This window comes from Sceloporus occidentalis, unplaced genomic scaffold (assembly GCF_023333645.1).
Source record: "Sceloporus occidentalis isolate IW3139 unplaced genomic scaffold, rSceOcc1.0.p SCAF_2, whole genome shotgun sequence".
Classification (NCBI taxonomy): Eukaryota; Metazoa; Chordata; class Lepidosauria; order Squamata; family Phrynosomatidae; genus Sceloporus; species Sceloporus occidentalis.
In genome coordinates this window covers 29,693,683-29,719,059 of record NW_028316982.1, presented here as the reverse complement: position 1 = coordinate 29,719,059, position 25,377 = coordinate 29,693,683, and the positions used below count along the sequence as shown (strand labels likewise).

The window sequence follows — 25,377 nt, the reverse complement described above, 5'->3', positions numbered from 1 at the left end:
GCACCTAGTGCATATGGATTTCTCTCTTCACTGATAGTTGCAATATTTTGCATAAGTAGTAGAGTATGTTTTAAAAAAACATATTTAAGTGAAAACCTATCTAGAATTAATTTTGTATAAATTTTAATTGTTTACCACACTCTGAATAAAAGGAAAATGGATCTTTCATAAAACTAGTCTGGACAGACTCTAGGGGGAAACTAAAAATTGCCATATTTATTATTAAATATGATCTCCTAAACCAGTGCTAGAACTAGTGTGGTGTAATGGTTTGAACACTGGACTGTTACTCAGGAGACTAGGGTTGAAAAACCCATTTAGCCATGGAAACCTGCAGTGCTGGGTGACCTTGGGGAAGTTACACTCTCAGCCTCAGAGAAAGGCAAAAGCAAACCCTTTCTGAACAGATCTTGCCAAGAAAAATGCCTCAGGGTCCCTATACTAATTCAGAAATGTCTTGAAGGCACATAACGACACAATCAGTACTACTCAGAAGTAGTGGTCCATGGACCAGTGCCAGTCCATGAGCCATTGGCTACTGATCTATAGCAAGTTTGCAGGAAAGAAAGAAAGAAAGCTAGCTAGCTAGCTAGCTAGCTAGCTAGCTAGCTAATGGGCACAAATATAATACTGGTCTCTGGAACTTGGTGAGGAGGGGGGATTGCCCACATGAGATAGCTTGAGATGTTCTGTATTAAATTTTACTAATGCAAATTAAGGGTGGGTTTTTTGCATGTTACAGATTGTGAGGCATTCATCACTTACTTTGTGCAACACTACAAGTCAAAAACTTTTCATTTAGTGTTTGTTTACAGCATGGGTAAACAGTATCCCTGCCCCCACGTTTAGTATTACTGGAGACCTCCCCAGGTTTTAGAAAACCTGAAACAGTGGGAACCCTGCTGCCTTCATAGGTAGAATTAGTGGGAATGTGAGAGAGGGTCTTTTCAGTGGCTGTCCATAAACTTTGAAACTTCCTCCCTGGGGCAGATAGAATGTCCCTTCCTTGCTGTCCTTCTGTTGACTGTTGAAGACTTTTAAAAAATTATTTAGAACTGAAAAGTTCTAACAAAAGTACTGTAAGTGCTGTATTATTTTAAACTGTATTGTTTAACTTTTTTAAAAGTATATTTTTAGTATGGCCAATACATTAAATTGGTTTTAATGTTGAATTTTTATGTTTTTAATTGTAATCTTTTTAATGTGTAAGGTACTTAAAGTCCCAGTCCTGGGGAAAAGGCAGAATATAAATAAATTGGATAATGATGCTAATACAGTCGGCCCTTCATATCCACATATTTTTTTATCCACAGATTCAACCATTGATGGCTTGAAAATATTCCAAAAAGATATGAATTCTAAAAAGCAAACTTTGAATTTGCTATTTTATAGAGAGGATACCATTTTACTATGCCATTGTATTTAATGGGACTTGAGCATCCATGGATTTTGGTATCCATGGTTTTCATGGATATCTGTGGGTGGTCCTGGATTCAAACCGCAGTGGATACCAAGGCCTGCTGTAATAACAATACATGTTTCATTTATAAAAATATGTTCTGCCTTTCTGTTCTTGCTCTGCTTTGATTAGGTGTTTACAATAAATCATTTATGCAAATAATGTTCATATTTGTAGCTGGAGAATGTTGGAGAAGATCTCAAGGATGGCCTGTGCCGCTATGAAGGAGCTGTAGTAATACTTGATGCTGGAGCTCAGTATGGGAAAGTCATAGATCGCCGAGTCAGAGAATTGTTTGTCCAGTCAGAGATCTTCCCCCTGGAAACACCTGCATTCGCCATTAAAGAACAGGGATTCCGGTAAGAGTGATCTGTTCGTTTTGCTTTAAAAAGCACTGACTTTTATCTATAAAGGCAGATCAAAGACTTGCCTTGTGCTTTTATTTATTGTGAACCACTTGGCTGTCAAATTTGTAGGGCAATATTTTCATTTCCTCTGGAGCTCTTGAGGAGTAGTTTACACATAGATGAAAATGTGGTTGTTACATATGCCTCTAAGACTACATGATGCAGGTAGGAGATTACATGTTGGATGCATCCCATGTTACACAGGACAGTACTATTGGGAGAAAGCAAGGTTAGAATCTTTACTGTAATTTGTGTTCCCATGTGCAAGGAATTTTTGATGGGAGTGAGCTTCAATTGCTCAATCTTCAGCCACTTTTTGATGTGATAAAGTACTACACATTCCATGTTCCCCTTTCTTAACAGGCAGACTCGCTGTGAGCTTAGGTGCGTCTGAGGACAAGTGCAAGAATTTTCTTGCAGTAATTATCTAAGTGTAATTTTAGCCCCTCACCACATCACATCACATCATAATAGCAGTGGGTTTACATCTGTGGTTGTTACCAATGTGCCAGCCCAAAAATAACATTCCTGCTATTCTTCTGCAAGGCTCCCAGGTTTCAGAAGGAAGGAATTCACTAGCTTGTGAGGTATTCAGAGTATTCCTGTATGCACTTTCAAGACACACAGATGACAAATTTAAGCAGGTGTTCTGTTTTTGTTCATCCCACCAACTATGGCCAGTGGTGCTAAGAGCTTTAAAAGTAATGAAATAGAGATCAAGGTGATGACACATCAGTTCTAAATTTTAGGGGAGTTTATTCAGTGGTGTAGTATAAGCTGTTTTATGTTGGACTGGAGAAGATCCATTAGACTTCCTCAGGAAAGAGAGATGGGAAGATGACAGTTGCCTTTAGGATCTCTCAATTTAAGAGCAAGCTCAGCTTTTCAACAGCCCTGGAAACTCCCTCCAGGTGCCATAGTGGCATCATGAACATCATCATTTTGGCACTAGAAGAACCAACAGTATTCACAGGAGAAATGACTGTCAGTATCAAAAGAAAGATGACTAATCAAAGCCACAAGTGTTATCTGGCACCCCCATTAAAAAAACAAGTTTTTCAGACTTTCTGGTAGTTCTCCAAGGACTATACAAAGGAACTGAATGCAAAAACATTTACTTGTAAGATTTCATGGAGAAGACAAATTCAAAAACAATCCTGTCAAGTTCCTACTGGGAAAAGCATTGCAAGTGTAATGGGAGCAGAGATAGCAGGTATGCTATTGTGCTTAGTTGTAAACTAGTTGTATGAAAATAGAGTTAAGGGGCCACAACTAGGAAACTTCAGCTGAACAAATTACCCATGCCTACAAATAAAGTGGTTATTCTATCCCTAAAGTACAATAGCTGAGGGAGAAGCAATGCCACCACCACCACCAAGCCCTGTGTATCACCCAGCCCCAAAGACAACATAAGTTTCCTTTCTGCTGTATGTGGATGCATTCATGAGTAAGCATCAAGGCTTTTGTTGAGGAGACAGATTAAATGTGCCAAGCAGTTACTGGGCAGTAGCAATAGTGATGGGTGACATTAGGGGAGGATCTCTCAGAGAGAACAACAGTGGCACCATAGCTAACAGTTGTACTGTGCAGAGGGAGCCATGGTAAAGCCTCTTTTGAAGATTTTTTTTTACCATGGAAACCCTGCTGCATAGGAAACCTGTGATGAGACCATCCAGGTGAAACAAGAGATAATGTCAGGATGTACTCAACTAGCTACTGAGGTGTAGAGCACAGACATCTATGAGTAGTGCTTTGGCTAATGATGACACTGGACACAAGCCAAAAGGAAGTTCAGCTGTAGATGTGCTCAGAGACTAAAGGAAAATCCAGAGCGGCACAACATATATTATAGAAACATGGAATGTGAGGAGTATGAATTAGGGAAAGTTAAGACATAGTAAAACAAGAAATGGAACATATAAACCTTGCAATACAGTGCTCCCTTGCCTTACGTGGGGGAATCCATTCTGGACCCCACCGTGTAAGGCAAATACCACGTTTGCTTGAGCCCCATAATGGGGCTTGTGCATGTGGTGCGGTGCAGCGCATGTGCCACAGGTGCACACACCATTGTCAGTTCCGTTATGTGGATTTCAGCGTAAGCTGAAAGCTGCCTAAGGTGTGCCCATGTATGACGTGAGTGCACTGTACTTGGGATGAGCGAACTAATGTGGAGAGGATTGGGACGTTTTGAGCCAGATAATTATACAGTATTTTACTCAGGCAATAAAAATATAAGAAGAATTTATAGTGAGGAGAGATGTAGCAAAAGCAATCCAAGGCTATAATACAAAATCTGAGTGAATCATGTCAATAAGACATGAAGGAAAAACCTATTAGTATAGCCATAGTCCAAGTTTATACTCCAGCTACAGAGGCAAAAGAAGAAGAAACTGAAAGATTCTATCCAGAAATCCAAGACGAAATCGATCACACACCAATCCTTGTTAATCATAATGGATTGAAATACAAAAATAGGAAATGGAGCAGAATCAAAGACTTTAGGATAATTTGATCTAGGATCAAGAAACGAGACAGAAGAATTGACTGACAATTTTGCAAAGCCATTAGTTTGTTCATTGTAAACACATTATTCAAAGAACCCAAGAACTGATTTTGTACATGGACATTACTTGATGGCCAGTATAAAAGTCGAATAGACTATAGTACATAGTTGGAAGCCGAAGGTGAACAAGCTTCATTCTTTCTGCAAAAACAAGACTAGGAGCTAATTGCACAGACCATCTACTAAAAAGTACATGGTAAGAGTAAAGCTAAAAAAGAACACTAAACCAACCATCACGCTAAAAGATTTGGAACGATTATTGAAGAAAGTGAAGGAAAAAAGTGCAGAGGCAGGTATACAATTGAATATTAAGAAAAGAAAAATAAAGACCATAGATAAAGAAAAATAGTGACTGTTCAGTGAAGACATTGAAATAGTTCAAGATTTTCCATACCTTGACTCAATTGGTAAGTAGAATGGAGTCTGCAGTTGAGAAATCAGAAGACTGGAACTTGGAAGGGCAGTGATGAAGAAACTAGGCAAGATCCTGAAGTGCAGATATATACCATTGAATACTAAAGTTAGGTAAATCAAAATTGGAAAGATATGTATAGTGGTAAGAGTAAGGGAATAATTAAGTGACTGTTTGTATGTTGGATTCATGTAACACAAATGTGTAAAGAGGAAAAACTTTAATAAATAAATTTAAAAAGAATACTAAAGTTAGGATGGTCCAAGCCATTGTATTTACTATTTCTATGTATAGTTGTGAAAGGTGGACAGTGAAAAAAGCAGTTAGGAAGAGAATCAACACATTTGAGATGTGGTGCTCAAATGAAGAGTTCTGTGAATACTGTGGACTGCTAAAGAGACAAAGAAATGTGTCCTAGAGTAAATCAAACCTGAGCGCTCTCTAGAAGCCACTAAACTGAGGCGGTTATACTTTGCCATCATGAGAAGATATGACTCTCTAGAAAAGGCAATAATGCTTGCTAAGGTAGAAGGCAGTAGAAAAAGAGGAAGTCAACATTCCAGATGGATAGACTCAATCAAGGAAGCCATATCTTTTGAGTCTGCAAGACCTGAGCAGAGCTGTTGAGGGTAGGGTAACTTGGAGATCTCTCATTCATGGAGTCGCTATAAGTTGCAGTCAACTTGAAGGCAGATAGCAATAAACAACAAAAGTTCAATATCAGAATTAAATTTCTTCTTTCCAGATGTATTCCCAGAAGTTAACTTGTAGTGCAGATAATCTCTAGATATTTAAAACAAGTTCAGTGTGGATACTTCAAATTTGGTTTAATATGTAAAATGCTGAGTTGCTTTCCCCCCTCTCTTTCCAGTATATTAGCACAGTTTTGTCTTTGTTACCTTAATGATACTCCTTGTTTTTACTCTTTAAAGCTATTGTGCATCCCATCAACTATGGGCAGGAGTGCTAAGAAAAGATGGCAGGATGTTAATATAGGCGAGATTCAGACTGCCCAAAAAGGGCGGCCTGCTGGCACCTGGATTTCTGCCGGAGGGAAGCCTCAGCCGCCAAACAGCGAGGCTTCCCATTGGCGGAAAAAGAACCCGCGCTTGCGATGCCCAAGTGCGCAAATTGTGCACTCATGACGTCACAAGCGCAACGCGATGTGCGGACGCTATGCGTCCATCATGTAATGGCGGTGCCCATGTAGACAAGGTGCCGCCATTTTGACGCCGCCAGTACGTACTAGGGTTAGGGAGCGTGTGCATGGTGCATGCTGCCTAACCCTAGTGACACCACCGCCACACCACATTTTGCCTGTCTGTACCAGGCCATAGATATACTGTGTCCTATAACAGTTATGTAATGTGCTTTTTGCCAAATGGCCTTATTAGGAGCGCAGCTAATCCATTAAAAATCACAACCCATCATTACAGTACATGGAATGAAAAGTTACAATAGCACAAGTAACAGACCCTGTGTCTAAAATGAGCAACTTCAAATGGGTTTTTAAACTTACTGTAGTAACAGAGGAGATGGAATAATGGAAAACATTATAACCATCTTCTCCTGATGGTAAGTGGCTTGAGCTAAGTACTACTGGCAACCAAGAGTTACCACTAGATCTGTCATTGTACGAGTGGGAAATTCACTCTTGTCTTTACTACGACTTCTCCTACAGCTGCTCCAAGTTAAGTGGGAGCTCTGCTAGTGCTGACCTGCTGAAGGCATAGCACCCAGCACTAGTGAGGCTCCTGTTCAACTTAGATGTGGGAGGAGAGGTGGTAGAATCAAGACTGGATTTGCCACTTCTCTGACAGCAGTTTCAACCCCCTCTTGCTGGCATGCAAACATTGCACAGGAAGGGACCAACCTATTGGTGAAGATTGCAGCTGGTGAGGACAGATGCTGACTGTCTCAGTACACATTTAATTCACTTTCAGTAGTCTCTCTATATCTATTAGTTTAATTTTTTTTTCACATTACATATACTGAAAAAGGAACATTCAGATTCTTGAATCAAAAGTGGTCCTAAATCCATGATGGTTGCTGCCTATGGCTGATAATATAGAATAATTTGATTAACTAGATCCTAATACTATTTGAAATTTTTGCTGAATGCTAAAACAAAATTGAAGGAATGCTTCGGCATTTCAAAAGTGCTGCATTGGGGGGGAAACTCATTCTACAAATGGTTGCATTTACTAGCAGTTTTTGAAAAGCTGTGCTACTGATCATAATTTTCTCTTAGGCTAGACAATATGCTAACCTTGATAATGTGCTGTTCCATTGCAGTGCATCTTGCTTTTTTTTTGTCAATTAATTTTTCTACAGTTATTTTAAGCAGGTCTTATGTGAATCTGTGGGAAAACATATATTTTATTAAAGCAGTGTTGACTTCCCAAACTCACATTTATGGGTTGTTGTTGTTTTTAAAATGTCTGTTTCCTTCACAGAGCTATTATTATATCTGGAGGTCCAAATTCAGTTTATGCAGAAGATGCTCCCTGGTTTGACCCAGCAATTTTTACAATAGGCAAACCTGTTCTTGGAATCTGCTATGGCATGCAGGTACTGACTGCATTTTTACAAATATTATTTTATGTATGTATTTTTTCCTGCATAATATGTAGCAGGACAGTCTATGGAGATTATAGCAGGAAATAGATGTCTTGAAGTAGACTTAAGAAAATAGCTTCTGAAGAAACTGAAAAAGAAGCAACAATTAGTAGAGTCCTAAGTGCACGTCTATGCATAGATAGACTGTAGGCGTATGTCTTCTAAGTGTTTACAAGCCTTCTTTGTAGTGAATCATGAGCTTTTTGAACCTATCACTGTTTTAAGAATGGGATTGCAGTCACCTACCAGTTCTATTAAATAAATGTCTGGTACAGTATTTAACTTTAACACTGATACTTGTTTGCAGCATTTCTCACAGAAATGAGAAAAATTATGTTTTTGTACTACAATTTTCAGACTTTCTCAGCCAGCAGGTTTGCTAATCATGATGGTCAGGCAATTCTAGGAGCAGTAGTTCAATTTCTTTTCTCAGTTCCACCTTTTAAGCAAACTAATGTGAAGTGAAGACTTAGATATGAGTAGTTTACATGGACAAATGCATGCTCCCCCAAATAGCTTTTCTAGCCATTTTCTTCTCATTTGTAGAAACACTTAAAATAATCAAGGTGTAGTACATGGGTAGAATGCAAAAGGCCTGGTCTGAAGGCTCACAGTCAAGGTAATATAATGGGACAAAAAGGAGAAATGGTTTGAAGATAACACTAGCTGGACAACTAAAATGAAAAATTAAATATTGAAAGGTGGGGGAATTAACCCTAATAAAAAATAGAACAAAGCAGTAGCAAAATTAAAAGCAAAAGACAAAAGAAGTATGTTTTCTCTGACTGTTTAAATGAGGGTAAAGAGAGGAATCTAACAAATAAATGAATGGAGGGAGTTCCTTGCACATAACAGACCATGTGGCAGAATGTGAGAAAACACAAGAAAAGAAAGTGCACAGGGGAATAGCATCTTAATAAGGATATTAGTATTTGGTGAATGGTCTGACTGAGAAGGAAAGTAGAGAGAAAACAACAAAAGATAAGTGGGGTGAGACCATGAACTGATTTGAAAGTTAGAAATTGTTCAAAATTTTAATATTGGACAATAGAGAAAGCCAGTGAAGAGAAACCTATAGAGGTATAATATGATTAAAGTGTGAAGGAAAGAAAATGAAGCATGCCAGAAGTGTTGAGAATGGAGAATAAGTTTATGGGAAGCCAGTGAGCAAAATATTGTAATAATCAACACAAGATAGAATGAGGGTGTGAAGAAGGATGTTAATGAATAAGTAGATAAGAGAGGATGAAATTCAGAAGTATAAGAACTGACAGACCTTAGCTAGAGTAGTAATGCAACATAAAAAGGATTTAAAAAATAGCACTCAAGCATCTTAACTTGCTGAGAAGACTGAAGAGTGATTTTCCCAATGAAGGGAACAAATGAAGGTTTAAGGGGAGATGGAATACATATTGAATTTGAGGTAATGATCCAAAACTGAAGCTGAAATAGCTGCAAGAGTGAGATTTTAGCAAGGGCAGAGGGAGGGAACATAGCAGTATATTGTCAATGTAACAGTGATAACACAAATCTAAGAAGGAAATTGGACTGCCAAGGGGAAAAGTATTATGGGAAGGGGGTGTTAACTGATCTTTGGGGAACATTAAAAGAAAAAAGAAACTGAAAAGATCTGTAAATGGAAGCTGTAGGACGGGGTGGGCAAAATGTAGCCTCCACTGGATGCCACTTTTATAGCCCCCGAAGCCACTACCAGTCCCTCAGATCTGACCAATACCCTCCATTTAAAGAAAAGTGCATTTTTTCATGTAATTTCCCCCTCTAAACCATGCTAAAGTCCCCTAAATGCATGAAAACACGCAGAAATAACCCACCCCTTCAAGCACCCCCAGAATCCTATACTACCCAAAATACCTCTGTTTTCTTGTGCAGTCCCTCTCAAAATGGTGACCGGAGGTAACACAACATCACTTCCTTTTGCCATTTTGAGAGGGACTGCAGAGGGGAAAAGCAGGCTATTTGGGCTTGCTGAGGTGTGTGGCCTCTGGAGGTGGGGGGCTTGGGCATAAAAATAGGATGCTTAGCACTATTTTCTGTGTCAGGAGGGATACCACACAAACTCTGGAAGGACAAAAAAGAGAACTAACAAATAGAGCATCATCAAAGAAGGCCAATATGAATGGAAAATAACCCTTAGGGCATATAGAACAGGGCAAAGCGTGACACTACAGATGGTTTTGGACTGGAATTCCCATCAGCCTTAGCTGATAAGGAATGAAGTTTGCCCATCTCATAGATGACCATTAGAAATGTTAAAATTCAGACTTGCAACAAAGTTTACTACTGGGTAACACAAGCTCCTTGTGCAAAGCAGACTACTATAGCCCCTTTCTTGGTATTCCATTCCATTCCACTCCCTTCCTTCTTTTTTCTTGTCTCCCTGGGTGTATCTACAGCTATACAACTATAGCATTTTGATACACTTTGTTTTCCATCCTGTGAAATCCTGGGATTTGTACTTTCCTGAACTACAAGATGACCCCATGACAGTTACAAGTGTTACCAAATTGCTATAATTGTGTAGTATGGGTACACCCTAAATAAAACAAAATCAGTAGAGACTCGGGACATTGAGTATACTCACTCCTTACTGGACTTTTGTTGTTGTCAAAAGGAACCTTTGAATTTTTTCTCAAGAACCTTGGTACTTCTGAAAACAGTGGGAATTTTTCCAAGCCTTACTGTACTTAAATTTTGTTGTTTCGTCTATCTAATAGTCAGCATTTGAAGAGCTGAGATTGCTGTTAGAATATGCAAGTATGACCTGCAATAAAATGGTGCAGAATGCATTGGAGTGGTTCTGAGCAATCCACAACATTCTATTCCCTCCTACTTAACTCATTCAGTCTTTTGTATTTGCTGAACATGCTGGTCCTCATTGGGCTCAGGAGGCAGGGAGGTACCTGTTTTGCCAACCTAAGAACTGGAATTCTGGAAACTGAGATTGCTGTTAGTATGTGAGAGTTATAATAAGAAATGGGGGAAACCCCTCATTAGTTGTTCAGGTGGTCTGGAGAAAAGGGAGTTTGTGGAAACAAAGATGATAAGATGGCAGCATCTAAACTCTCTATAAAGCATAGAAATAGGATTAAAACTGTATTTATAATAAATTAAAACAAATAATGAAATTTGTGCCAGAGATACTCAGCAACTTTACAGCAAGAATGAAAGCAGCTGAAGGGAGACCACTAAAGTTGGAAGGAAGTAGGCTGAAGAAGACAGAAGGAAAAGGAACCCTAAAGTATAAGAGTAAGGAAGAAAAAACTGTAGTAAGAAGATCTTAGGGATTTGGTGATGGAAGCATAGAAAGAAGAGAAGCTGAGAGCTGACAAGACTGAAGTTTTTTGAAAGGTTTAGAAACCTAGTCCAAAGAGAGTGAGAGCGAAAGTGAAAACTGAAAGAAGAATGGCAAAGAAACTGGGAAAAATCAGTTTCTAAAATTCACTGACAGCATGATTTGGAGAAAGTATGGGCCAAGACAGGTGGCCCTGAAGAGGCAGCTTCAAGCTCTGCAGAAAGCTGGATCAGGACTGTGGCAACCTCATGCCACGGCCCTGATCTGGCTTTTTGATGGCTCAAAAAGAGGCAGCAAAATGCCACTCCTTTTTGAGCCAGCAAAAGGATGCTTTCTGCTGCTGCTGCCGCCTTGCAGCATTCCTGTGATGGATAAATACTGCACTACTGGAGCACCACAATGCTGTCCACCATCTGGTTGGGCAGACGGTGTGACGCCAGCTTGGGAGTGGCATCATCTAAACCCCACACCTCCATGCCACCCCCAAGCTCGTGCTTACTGTTGGTCTGTTTTGGACCTAGAATTAGAATAAAAATAAGGAAGGTAGAACAGAACAGAATATGAACAAGCTCTTCAATTAGTATATTTAAATAAAAGTATTAACACAAGGAGAAGAAAACAGCAGGGTTCAGAAGGATGGATCAACCAGAACAGAATAAATTTATTCCACAGCAGAACAGATTCATTTAAATCAATGGAACTTATGTTAGTATTGCCTAACAAGACCTGTTCATTTCAGTGGTCTACTCCAGTTGTGACTAAAATGGGATGTATCCTTAAGAGAACAATATATGACAACAGTACACAAATTCAGATAACTGAAGGTATAAATAAATGAAGGTAAATTTTCCTACTGTATGTCTCCCAGGATGGACTGAAGGTCAAAAACTTGTTGAATCCTAAGGAATCCAGCAAGTGAAGAAACTCATGTTTTTCTGAGAACAAGACGAAAAGCTGAAAAATGTTTGTGGCCAACTTTTAAAAACATGTTTTCTATAAGATGTGGTTGGTTTCTTTACAAGGACAAACTGTGAGACTTGGAAGTTCTTGAAATATCTATAGTAAGTTCAGAGAAAGAAAGGTAGCTTCTGTCTATATGAATAAAGAAATTGGTCCTGTACTGGGAACTGAAGCTGCTCCACAGTAGTGCACAAATCCAAACAACAGACCCAGGGTGTGATCCTAAGTGAGCTAGTGCAAGACTGTTTGCAGATTCTATTCAGCTCTGAAACATCAAAACGCATCTGCTTAAAATTTGTTATAACAATGCAGAAACAGTCAAGCGCAATAAATGCCATGTCAAAACAGAACTCCCTCAAATAGTAAGGTTTCACGAGAGATCAAATACGATATAGTGAGAAATAATAATAAAGCAAGCTTTGAAATTGCTGACTGCCATAGTCATGCTTTATACGTGCAAGGAGAAGTCTGCTGTTTGTGTATAGTACTTTGTAATCCAAGATAAAAATGGTGGTCCAAGACGACAGATAATCTTCTATGATATGTTGAAAGAATAATGTTCAGCATTTTCACATCTGTTTGAACACTGTATTAACAAAGTGGAATGGTATCCTTTTGCTTTATAATACAGATCACATAAAGAAGCAGTTTCTTAGAACCATGCATAATAATCACTTGTACGTTTTCATGTGTTTAGTGCATATTGTCTTTCATCTCTAGATGCACTCATAACCTGTGACTAGCACATGATATGGAAAATCTTTCTGGGTTGTACTAATCAGACCGTATGGCTAAATTATTTTGTCAGTGCCAGTTAGAATGTCCCCATTGTATCAGTGGGATATATGTAAGAGTTGACTTGGCAAGGCAATGGATTTGCTCTAGCTCAGACTAGTGTTTAGACCATATGTTCTCTTATATAGTTTCACTGTGTTGGAGGCTGGCATGCTTTAGATTTTGGAGAATTATACTGGACAATTTTTAGCTTCTTCAGAGCTTTGAAGAAACATAGTACCTGGTTGTTGCTGCCATTTTGTGGGACCAGAAGTGATGTTGTATCTCTCTCGCCTTTTGGGCTGTTTGGCTTTTTGTAGGTTTTTTTTTGCTGTTTGTGATGGGAAACTATTCTTCCAGCAGAGATTTTGGGAGGCTTGGGCCTTTAGGGGGACACCGTGGTCCTAAGGGCCACATTGGATCCCCTCTAGACTGCATGAAGCCCATAGGATGAATTATTCCCACTCCTGCTCTATGTATAGGGAATTCTTAAGGAGGAAGAGCAATTGTGTAAGTTCTCACCTGCAGTCTCAGTAATATAGTCCAGGAATAGTTTTACTGTGCATCTATTTAAAAAGGCCTAATCAGGCACTTGTATCTTTATATGATAAGCAGCACATATAGAAAAATTGGAAAGGCCACATGTGCTGGTCCCACCCCCTACTGTTGTGTTCCTTGGTCCAACACTGCCTATGTACAGTATTAGGGCCAATATAAGGAAATTCCAACACCTAGGCTGGATGTAGTCACAGGTTTCCCCAACTGTCTGCAAACTTCTAATGTTCTTCTTTCCAGTCAGTGGTCAGAGATAAGAAGCTGTTTAAAACCTGGGAAGCTGTTGCATGAAACTGAGCTTTGGCTGAAGCTGTTTCTCAGGGGCCTCCTCCTAATTAGACATGTGTAGAATTGATCTATGCTTTGATGCTGTGCCTGAGCTGTTGCTTTTGCAAATGTTCAGACTGGTGAAAATTAGATTTGGCCTTGCTCATGTGTCTGTACTGTCAGCCCTGAGTGCTACAGAATGCTGGAATGTGTCCACTGAGACCTTTCTGAATCTGGCATTTGGCCCTCAAAGTCCCCCCACCCCATCCAAGATCCCTATCCCTGTATTAGGAGCATGCCTGTAGAAAGGAAGCATTATATCCTTAGTGCAGACTACATGTTCAGCAGGCTTCTTTTGCAGTGGACTGGCAGAGATTGTGAATGGCACATCAAGCATCTCTACTCTTCACAGGAATGTTAATAATTTAGAAGAAAATTGCATTTAAATAGGTCTACACACTTGATCTTAGCCAAAAGGCCGAAATAGGTCTTGAAGATAAGACGAAGGCATTTATAATCAGTAGTGGTTGGTTTTGGTGACCATGAAGTGACTTGCAAGATGATTCTCTACCAGGTGTTCCCTTGTGAGCATGATGCACTAATAAAATTCCAGTCTTTGTGTGAACCTGCCCATCATGTCTGCAATTGGATGCTAAAAAGGAGAAGCTAAATTAATAATTCTTATGTTTGAATTTTTTTTCTCAGTCAAGAAACAAAGGGTTTCTGGCTCCTCAGAAGTATAAACATGTCTCACTGAACCTAGCTCTTTTTCACCTGCAGAAATGGGAGTAGACAGACTGTTGTTAGTAATTGTTTAAATAACCAATCACCTCTGCAGAATGTTAGTGAAAATTAGAGAAGGACAGGAGCACGACATGAAACCATGAATGCTGCATGGATTATATTTTGTTTCTCTTCTTCTCTGCCCTTATGAGAATGAAGTGACAGGTCCACAGTGATGAAGAGAGATGTAGTGCAGGTGAGCAGAAGAAGGGGTGGCTCACTCAACTCTGTTAGCAGTATTGAAGTAAATATACAGAAATATCTGCAGCTTTGTCACTGATTACGGGTTTCTAGGGCACTGATCAAGTTATCTGATTCCTGGCTGGTTTGTGCACAATGATGTCAGTGCAGATGGAAGCAGTTTAACAGTAACTGAATTGTGGTAACTCAATAGCTTTTCTGTTTTTCACAGATGATGAATAAGGTATTTGGAGGTACAGTACACAAGAAAGATGTTAGAGAAGATGGAGTATTCAGCATTACTGTAGATAACATGTGTTCACTGTTCAGGTATGCAAATACTGTGGTTACAAAAAGGGAAGGTGAGGGTGGATTGGAGATGGTATTGGATTATAAAGGATGCTTTTTACAACATCCTTTTTAATACTCTTTCAAATCATGCAAAAAATTAACTGAAACACTTCAAACTATTATGTAACTTATTAGCATCTGAACTGTTTTAAGTTGATAAATGTTAGGATTATATAATATTTTGATTAGCAAATCAATTAAATATGGAATAGATGGTAACATTGTCAGATGGAGCCACAATTGATTGGAAAAACATGATCAAACAGTCATCATCAGTGTCTGCGCTTCAAACTGAAAGGAGGTCCTAGGGGTCAGTCCTAGAGCCATTACCTTTCAACACTTATATGATGGGGCGGAGGGAATCCTTATGAAGTTTGCAGATGTTACAAAGTTGGGAGTGGTTTAACATAGAATCATAGAATCGTAGCATTGGAAGAGGCCACGGGGCCATCCAGTCAAACCCCCTGCTATGCAGGAAATCCAAATCAAAGCATCCCTGACAGATAGCCATCCAGCCTCTGCTTAAAGACCTCCAAGAAAGGAGACTCCACTACACTCCGAGGGAGTTTGTTCCACTGTCGAACAGCCCTTACTGTCAGGAAGTTCCTCTTAATGTTGAGGCAGAATCTCTTTTCGTGGAGCTTGCATCCATTGTAACGGGTCCTGTTCTCTGGAGCAGCAGAAAACAAGCTTGCTTCCTCCTCTATATGACATCCCTTCAAATATTTAAACAGAGCTATCATATCACCCCTTAACCTTCTTTTCTCCAGGCTAAACATCACCAGCTCCCTAAGTCGTTCCTCATAGGGCGTGGTTTCCAGACCCTTCACCATTTTAGTCGCCCTCCTTTGGACAAGCTCCAGTTTCTCAATGTCCTTTTTGAATTGTGGTGCCCAGAACTGGACACAGTATTCCAGGTGGGGCCTGACCAGAGCAGAATACAGTGGCACTATTACTTCTCTTGATCTAGACACTATACTTTTATTGATGCAGCCTAAAATTAATTGGCCTTGTTAGCTGCCGCATCGCACTGTTGACTCATGTTCAACTTGTGGTCTACTTGAACTCCTAGATCCCTTTCACATGTAGTCTCATTCAGCCAGGTGTCCTCCATCCTTTATCTGTGCATTTCATTTTTCTGCCCTAAGTGCAGTACCTTACATTTCTCTATGCTGAATTTCATTTTGTTAGCTTTCGCTCAGCTTTTTAGTCTATTCAGGTCATTTTGAATGTCAAAGGCCTTACTGGAATCAAGATATACTATATCCACAGCATCCCTTTCATCTAACAAGCTGATAATTTTATCAAAGAAAGAGATCAGATTTGTCTGGCATGACTTGTTTCTCTGAAACCCATGTTGACTTTTTGTAATTATGGAATTGCCATCTAGATGTTCACAGACTCTCTGTTTAATTATCTGCTCCAGAATCTTTCCTGGTATTGTTGTCAGACTAACTGGACAATAATTGTTGGGATCCTCTTTTCCCCCCTTTTTGAAGATGGGAACAACATTTGCCCTCCTCTAGTCTGCTGAGACTTCTCCTGTTCTCCAGGAGTTCCCAAAGATTATTGCCAATGGCTCCGATATTACATTTGTCAGTTCTTTTAATACCCTTGGATGTAGTTCATCTGGTCCTGGAGACTTAAATTCATTTAGATTAACAAGGTATTCATCTACTATCTCTTTACTTATTCTGTGCTGAAATTCCCCTAATCTGTCCTCTGCTCCATTATCCTCAGGTTGCACACCTTTTTGCTTTTCTGAGAAGACTGAGGCAAAGAAGGTGTTGAGTAATTCTGCCTTTTCTCTGTCTCCTGTTAGCATTTTGCCATCTTCTCCATGCAGTGGCCCTACCATTTCCTCCTCCTTCCTTTTGCTGAGGACATATCCAAAAAAGCCCTTTTTATTGTTCTTAACCTCTCTAGCAAGCCTGAGTTCATTCTGTGCTTTAGCTTTTCTGACTTTACCCCTACACATGCCTGCTGTTTCTTTGAATTCCTTTTTCGTGATTTTTCCCCTTTTCCATTTCTTATACATCTTCCGTTTCAAACTTAGCTCAGTTGAAAGTTCCTTAGTTATCTGTCCTGGTTTCTTGAGATACCTCCCATTTTTCTTTCTCACTGGAACTGTTTGAAATTGTGCCTTCAGTATCTCCCTTTTGAGAAAGTCCCATCCGTCCTGAACTCCCTTATCTTTTAGTATTTCTGACCACGGGATCACTCTCAATACTTCTCTAAGTTTACTGAAATCTGCTCTCCTAAAGTCTAGAATGCATGTCTGACTATGCCTGGCTTCTCCTTTCCACTGTATAACAAACTCCAGGAGAACATGGTCACTTCCACCTAAGGATCCCACCACTTGCACGCCATTAACCAAGTCATCCCTGTTGGTTAGGATCAGATCCAAAATAGCTGATCCCCTTGTTGTCTCTTCCACCTTTTGGACAATGAAATTGTCTTCCAGGCAATGTTGGAAGATAGGAACAGAATTCAAAGAGACCTTGATAAGCTAGAATTGAGCAGAATTAATAAAATGAAACTCAGTAGAGACAAATAAAAAAATTCTACATTTAGGCCACAAAAACTAAATGAACAGGTAGGTGTAGGTTGGCATGGGGGCAGGGGGGGGGTACATGGCTTAGCAGTACTACATGTGGAAAACACCTTGGGATTATTTTTGATCATAAATTGAATTTGAGCCAGCAGTGTGATGCTGCAGCAAAGAAGTGAATACTATTTTCACCTGCCTATTAATTGAAACATAATTTCCATGTTGAGGGAAGCAATAGTCCTACTATACTCTGCACTGGCTAGGCCTCATCTGGTATACTGTGTTTAGCTTTGACCACCTCATTTTAAGAAGGATATAGACAAGCTGGAGCACATTCAGAGAAGGGCAATGATGATAAGAAATATGGAGAACAAAACACATGAGGACAGGTTGAAGGAGTTGATCATGTTCTGTTTGGTGAAGAGAAGACTGAGGGTTGACATGATTGTACTCTTTAAATACCTCAAAGGGCTATCACAGAGAGGAGGGGACTGGTTTGTTCTCCGTGGCCCCATAGGATAGGAACAACTATAATGGCTTTAAGTTACAGGAGAGTACATTTTTATTGAACATTGTAAAGAACTTATTGGCAATGAGGGCAGTCTGCCAATGGAATCAATTGCTTAAGAGGTCTCCTCCTCTGGTTGTCTTCGTAAGAGGTTGGATAGATACCTGCTGGGGATGCTGTACCTGGATTTCCTGCAATGAACAGGAGGTTGTACTTTATGGTCCATGAGGCCCCTTTAACTCTGTAATTCTATATTGACAATGTTGTTGTTTTGTTTGATCATCCTGTTCTTGTATTTCTGTTTTTAGAGGACTTCAGAAAGAAGAGATTGTTCTGCTCACACATGGAGATAGTGTAGATAAGGTAGCAGATGGATTCAAAGTTGTTGCACAGTCTGGAAATGTTATAGCAGGTATGCATTTTGCATTCCATTTAAATATTTGATTTCCTCATAAGGAATCTGTCTAATAAATGTACAAATGTGTCTCAGTAAATTTAACACCAAACATTTCTCTTCGTAAACTCTAGGCTGAGCATGTTTTTAAAAATATGGAAAATTCAGCAGAAATTGAACAGTGTGGTGATTGATTCCGATTATATTTTCTATTGTTTTTATTAAAATCTTTCATACACTAAAAATTAAATCTATCAAACAAAATACACACATTCTCAGTTTGTAGTGTCTCTCCACTGTGAGTTGAAAAATAAAGACCTGAATGTTGCACCTGAATTTTTAGGATGATTTACTTACTTAAAAAACAATTTACTTTTCGCTAAAGCCGCATTTTGCACAAGTGAAAATCTTTACATGTTTAATGTTTAGCGGATATTTGTAAAAGTTATGTTTAAAACAATTGTTTGGCACTCTATTCAGTAGTTATAAGATTGTAAGGCAGACATATGATCTCATAACTTTTGGAATTCACATTTATAGTCATTGATGACCAAACATGCCCCCCCCCCCAAAAAAAAAAACCCTATTTTTTTAGCCAGGCAGCACCCCAGCCAAAGGATTTCCAAGCACTGCAGATCAAAGCACTGGGAAGTGGTGACAGTAGTTCTCTCCTGGTTGTGAGCGCATTGAGAAAAGCAATTGCAGCAGGACGACATGGGTTCTCTCCAGCTGTCTGTTTTCAGTGTGCCCTACAACTGGAAGAGTGCTACAACCATCATTTGCTAGTGCCCTGATATGTGGCATCTTGGAAAACCTTTGGTTGGGGCATTGCTTGGCTGAAAACACAGGGTTTGGGGTGGGTGGCATCAGCAGGCCTAGCTGTGATGATGGATCAACCTTGTTGTAGTTTGTGCCTGATGATGATGATGCTATTATGTGTTTACAAGCAGTTACTTCTTTCCAGAGTCCAGAGCAATAGCTGTTACCTGAGAAAATATAACAAAAACCTAAGTCCAATTGGTAAATTGGAGAAGATCTGCTGGACTTTTTCCCTTCCCCACTGCCATTTCCTTCTCCTTTTGTGTCTTGTCTCTTTAGATTGTAGGCCTGAGGGCAGGGAACTGTCTAATTAACAATTTGTAAGCCGCTCTGATAGCCTTTTGGCTGAAGAGCAGGGTATAAGTAAATAATAATAATAATAATAATAATAATAATAATAATAATATCCACTTAGTCACTGGAACCCACATAACTGTTGGCTTATCAAGTTCCAATTGATACAGTACACCTAGTTGGGACTACCAATTGGAGTTAGAACAATGTATTCAGGAAATTAAATGTTTAAATGCCTTTTATTGGGTTTATTGGGGTTTATCAAGTTGTCTTTCTTTGATCATCTTGGCCTGTTTCTGATAGGAAATATTTATAATAATTTAGTAAGATGGTGTGTATATTTATATTTGGCAGGAAAAAAAACGCATTCTAACAGTACTTTAACAAAGGCCTTCCTCTAATTAGTTTTATCATTTATTTAATCACCCCTTCCCTATTTATGTCATCCCTTGTCATACAAATATAATTTATAAATAATCTTCTTTTTGATACCTCCATAGCTATAGCAAATGAATCTAAAAAACTGTATGGGGCACAGTTTCATCCTGAAGTTAGCCTTACAGTGAATGGAAAAATAATGCTGAAAAACTTTCTTTATGATATTGCTGGGTGCAGTGGAACATTCACCGTTCAAAATAGAGAATTGGAGTGCATTCGAGATATCAAAGAGAAAGTAGGATCATCAAAGGTTTTGGTAAGATTTGAACGTTTGACCCACATTTCCTTTTTCTGTTAATTAGAGTTGTTTTTGAATATGATACTTATGTAGTTTCAGTTCTCATGATGGAGCAATATGGCTTTTCTAAAATGTGGGGCGCTTTCCTCACTTGTTGGCCAGTAACATCATTGTATTGTGAGTTGTATGCTATAAAACAATTAAAAGCAATGAAGCAATTGAATTGCTCTGTTTGAGTTGTGGAATTTTACTTGAATGCTTTCTCTCTTTTTCTCAACCTTTTCAGGTTTTACTTAGTGGAGGTGTGGATTCCACAGTATGTACAGCATTACTGAATCGTGCTTTGGATCAAGACCAAGTGATAGCAGTGCACATAGATAATGGATTCATGAGGAAGAGGGAAAGTCAGTCTGTAGAAGAGGCACTAAAAAAACTGGGAATTCAAGTTAAAGGTATTAAAGTTATTTCTGACGTATTAATTGGAAAGATTTATTCAGAGAGGGTTTGACCTTCCTCTGAGTCTGAGAGAGTGTGACTTGCCCAAGGTCACCCAGTGGGTTTTATGGCCAAGCAGGGATTTGAACCCTGGTTTCTAGAGTCGTAATCTAGCATTCAAACCACTATACCAGTGATTCCCAAAATGGTCAGTATGCCCCTCCTGGGGGTGGTGGAAAATCCAGGGAGTCAGTGAGGCAAAAAGGGGCGCACCGGGGAGGCTTCAGTATTGATGCACAAGAAAGATAGGGGGAACCAGCAGCCTTTAGCACTGTTGCGAGAATGAAAGTTGCATAAAACGTCTTTTCAGGGACCCTTAAAACCACAGCACAGCCTTGCTGATCGCTTTGTATGCTGATGTCTTCTGCTCTTCGTATCCCCATGTCACTCCCTTAGTTACATCTTTTGCTAGAAGTGGAGGTTGGGAAACTCTTGTGAGGCTTGGGTGCAGGGCATTGCTTTTGTGGCTTGGAGTGATACCATTTTGGAACAGACTGACTGACTAGAGGAAGGAACTGGAATACATGATGGTGGGGGAGAAGTGGCTGCAAAAAGTAGCTTGCTTAAGCTTTGTCAGGACTTGGCTGAAAGTTGGAACCATTAACAGAAGAAACAATGTTGTGCAGGGAGACACTTGAAGTTGTATGAGAAAGGCACATCTCTGGTGAAGGAGAGGAAGGAGTAACCGGGGTAGATTCTTGGAAAGATTCCTTTGCCTTGGAATGGCTCCTATAGTTAAAATCTTGTAGATTTTGTAGAAGAGATCTCTTGTTCTTTTGTTCTTGTTAGTGTCATCTTTTATTTTTGCTTCTCGTCTGTCCTTTACTGCTAGAGTAACCTCTCGTCTAGATTTCTGTAATGCGCTTTACATGGGGCTACCCTTGTACCAAGTTCGGAAGCTTCAGTTAGTGCAAAATATGGCAGCCAGATTGGTCACTGGTTCATCAAGGTTCGACCATGTTACACCTATCTTAAAAGATCTTCACTGGCTCCCTATTTGCTTCCGGGCACAATACAAGGTGTTGGTTATTACCTATAAAGCCCTACATGGCTTGGGCCTGAGTTACTTATGGGACCGCATCTCCCTATATAATCCGCCCTGCACTCTTAGAACATCGGGTAAGAACCTATTGGAAATAGCAACCTCTAAGTATGTTGCTACTTCACAAAGAGCATTCTCATCAACGGCTCCGAGACTTTGGAATAGTCTTCCTGAGGAGATCTGCTCGGTGGCCTCATTAGAAACATTTAGAAAAGCAGTTAAAACCGAGCTTTTTAGCCGAGCATACCCCACCTGATATGAATACCCCCCTGATATGATATGAATGATATGCCCCTGTCTGTGTATGATCCCTGCCTTGCTTGTTGATGCTATTGTTATTGTCTGATGTTGGATATTTTATTGTTCTTAGCTGCTTTTAATTGAATTTTGAGGTAAACACCTTGTGCTTTTATTTAGTCTGTAACCCTGCTTCAATCCACTGGGAGAGGCGGAGAAACATAAATAAATTTTATTATTTATTATTATTATTAGAAGAGTTTCCTCTGTCATCCACTGAGTCTTCTCTTTTTTTTGGTTGCAGATAGTGTCTTTTTGCATTCTTCTCTGATAATGTCCCTGGCTTCAGTCCAGTGTTCATCTAGCTCCTGGTCAATTGGACTAAATAGTGCAAATCTATTTTTTTACGTTTTATCTACATTCTATGGTGATGTTCTTCAGGTTATATTTTGGCATGGTGGTTGATTTAGTGTTCTTCTGTAGCTTTTTTTGCTATTAGTAGTTCATGGTCTAAATATGTCCAAATATAGAGTCACCGCTTTGGTTGCTTGAAGAATGTGTTTGCAGTGTACAAACTGCTGCCTTGTGATATTCAGTCAGTCACTTTCCTGCTTCATTTCTTGATTCCAAGCCAAATTTTCCTAAAATCTTTGATTCTGTTCTGTTTTCTGTTTTTGCATTCCAATCACCTGTGATTAACAAGAAGTACTGTTTTAGTGTGTGATCAGTTTCCTCCAGCATAATGCCTTTCAAATTCTTCTTCTGCCTCTGTAGTTAGAACATAAACTTGGATTATGGTTATATTGATGGGTTTTCCATGAAGTCTTTCTGATATTATTCAGTTAGACTTTGCATTGTATCTTTTGACTGCTTTTGCTACATCTCTCCTCAATAGTAATGTCATCCCATTTCTTCTTTTCATTTCCTATGCAAAACATGATGCAATTGACTCCAAATGTCCCATTCCTGTCCACTTTAGCTCAGTCACACCAAATATTGCAATGTTTGTACATTCATTTCTTGTTTTACTATGTCTAACTTCCTCTGATTCATGTTTCTCACATTCCATGTTCCTATAATGTGTGTTGTGGAGTTTTGGACTTTCCTTTCACCTCTGAGTGTGTCACCAGCTGAATGTCCTTTCTGCTTGAGTTCAGTTGCATCATTAACCACAGCACTACTTGTAGTAGTCTGCTATTTTCCAGTAGCTTGTTGGGTGCTATCTGTCCTGGGAGTTCCATCTTCTGGCACTCTTTCTGCTTTCATTCTGGATTTTTTTCCTGGTAGGGTATTAGTGGTAAAAGGCATTAAAAAGGGATTTACCATGTACTAACAAGTGCTAGCTTGGTGCCACTACCATTGTTTCTGAGAGATCCACTGCCTGTGCCACCCCCTACTACTGCTGCTGCCCAGTGGCTGTTTGGCACATTTACTCTGGTTCCTCAGCAAAAGCCTGTCTGACATGGAGGACTCTACCATCAGCATAAGCTTTTGCCTCACTGGAACACACACTCCCACCAACACAGAAACGTAGTGCCATTGGTGGGAATTTTCAGTAAATAAAACGTATGAATATTGGAAAGAACTATAGGAATGCTTGGTTGGTGAAACAAATTCTTGGTAGAATTAGTTGACCCATGCTAAATTCTTGAAAAAGAATATGAGAGAACCTCAATGTAGCAGTTCTGAAATCCTTTCAGAAATGTTTGCAACAACAACAAATCTTGTGCCTTGTGCAGTGGTAAATGCAGCTCACTGGTTCTACAATGGTACAACAACTCTGCCTATTTCTGAAGAAGATAGAACTCCACGGAAAAGGATCAGTAAAACACTGAATATGACTACAAGTCCTGAGGAAAAACGCAAAATTATTGGTGACACCTTTGTGAAGGTACCTGTTTTATCAATTATCATCATCATCATCATCATTATTAATTGTATTTATACCCTGCTCTTTAGAAGTGCTCTCAGAGCAGCTGACAAATCGTTAATTAGAAAAGTGTGTGTGTGTGTTTATCTATGCATGTACACATATGTTTACATGTTTCTGCCAGCTAACCTACTTGCTGATTTGGAAGCTTTTCTCAATCCAAGCCTTTGTGCATACAGATTTTTTTAGAAGTCCTTTTGTGTTTAGTGCAGTGTTTCCCAGAGTTTTCAGATGTACACCTGTTCAAAAATGTGAACACAATACAACCTAAGCATCACCATTGTGATATTTTAAAAAATCACTATTATTTTGTTATCTAAGGGATCTTTGTTCAACCATTCTGTTGCCAAAGTTTACTGGAGTTCTTGGCCTTTTATTATTGTGATATCCCTGTCTTTCCTAGCAGCTTTCAGGATTATGCTGCCACAGCAAGACCCGCTTAGACCAGTTTATCCCACCTTGCAGGTGTAGGCAGTGTTTGTCTCTAGAGATGTCTTTTAGCCTACAGCTCCCACCCTCCTCTGCTAGCCCGGCTGCCTCTGCCATAATGGGTGTGATGCTGTTGCCTGGTAGTCCTTTTGGGTCTGTCAGGGCTGCTGACTGAATGGAAGATGCAGTCGCCTCTCTTTCCAGCTCTGCTAGACCTGGAAAGCATCTCCTTCTTCAAACCTGGAAGACCTAGAGGGCAGACCTTTGTGACCAGCAGCCACTAGTGGGGGTGGGAAGGGCTGCTGTGCCATGTAGCCCTTCCAGGTTTGCTGGCCAAGTGGGAAAGGGAGTTTTTTCCTGCCTGGCCAGCAACAGCACGAGCAGACCCTTCCCACCTTCAGCTAATGGTTGGGGTGGACTGCTGCCGCCACATGACAGCCCTTCCGAGTGTGGTGAATCTCCTGGCTAAGTGGCAAAGGGTGACATACGACTCTTTCATACTTCAGTGCCATAACTCATACTCTCACCCCCAAGCATGCTTGGCACACACCCCAGTCATCCCTCTTCTAGCCAGGCCATCTTTGCTGTAATTGGAGATGAGGTGCTGCTGCTGCTACCTGGCAGTCCTTCTGGGTCTGGCAGATCTGCTGGCTGAGTGGCAAATGGAGGCAAGCAACGCTCTTTCCTGCTTGGCTCACAGGCCTGGAAGGCAGCCCCTTTCCACCAGTGCCTGCTGTTGGAGTTGGGCTGCTGTTACTATCCAGCAGCCCTTCCAGGTCTGGCCAGTGGCAGCAGGGGAGGCTATGGATGCTTTTCATTTTGTGAAAGGGGAAGAGTCCATGGCCTCCACTACTGCTGCTGGTATCTTCCTTTCTAGACCTGGCCAGCAGCCCTGTCATGCCTAGAAGTACCCCCTCAGTGTACCGTAGAAGCACCCTGGTTGGCAGAGGGGGGTAGCTGGCAGGGGAGTCTTGGAAACACCTTTTCATCCTCCTCTAAGGTGTCACCCAGTGCTCTCTGCACCTCCCTAGGGAATGCCCCTGAGTGTATGTGTATCCTAGCCATGATTCAATTTTTTAGGCAAGTGAAACAGAATAGGCTTTTGAGTATGGCCCACATTTTTGTCCAGTAGGGGTCACCCACTATCCATTAAATTTGGGTATATTGAAATAATAGTATTATGTTCCACTGGCACCAGATTAAAGCCAGTACTTAAAATACTGTATTGCTTCTGGTTTGTTTCATGCTCCAGTTCCAAATCCCCCCCCCCCCCCCCAGTCTCATATACCTATAGAAGAATTCCTACATCATTAGAAAGATGTTTCTTTTGCAGCCAGAACACATTATAATGGCATA

The 25,377-nt window shown here is 40.0% G+C and overlaps 1 protein-coding gene across 1 annotated transcript in view; it reads left to right on the top strand.

The window, feature by feature from the left end:
* GMPS (guanosine monophosphate synthase) overlaps positions 1-25,377 on the top strand; it is a 59,043-nt gene that overhangs the window by 18,096 nt on the left and 15,570 nt on the right. The window contains exons 2-8 of the mRNA XM_089508988.1: positions 1,637-1,818; positions 7,301-7,415; positions 14,528-14,625; positions 18,014-18,117; positions 19,713-19,906; positions 20,175-20,340; positions 23,402-23,553. Coding sequence (XP_089365114.1) covers positions 1,637-1,818; positions 7,301-7,415; positions 14,528-14,625; positions 18,014-18,117; positions 19,713-19,906; positions 20,175-20,340; positions 23,402-23,553 — 1,011 coding nt within the window. The remainder of the gene's footprint in view (positions 1-1,636; positions 1,819-7,300; positions 7,416-14,527; positions 14,626-18,013; positions 18,118-19,712; positions 19,907-20,174; positions 20,341-23,401; positions 23,554-25,377) is intronic.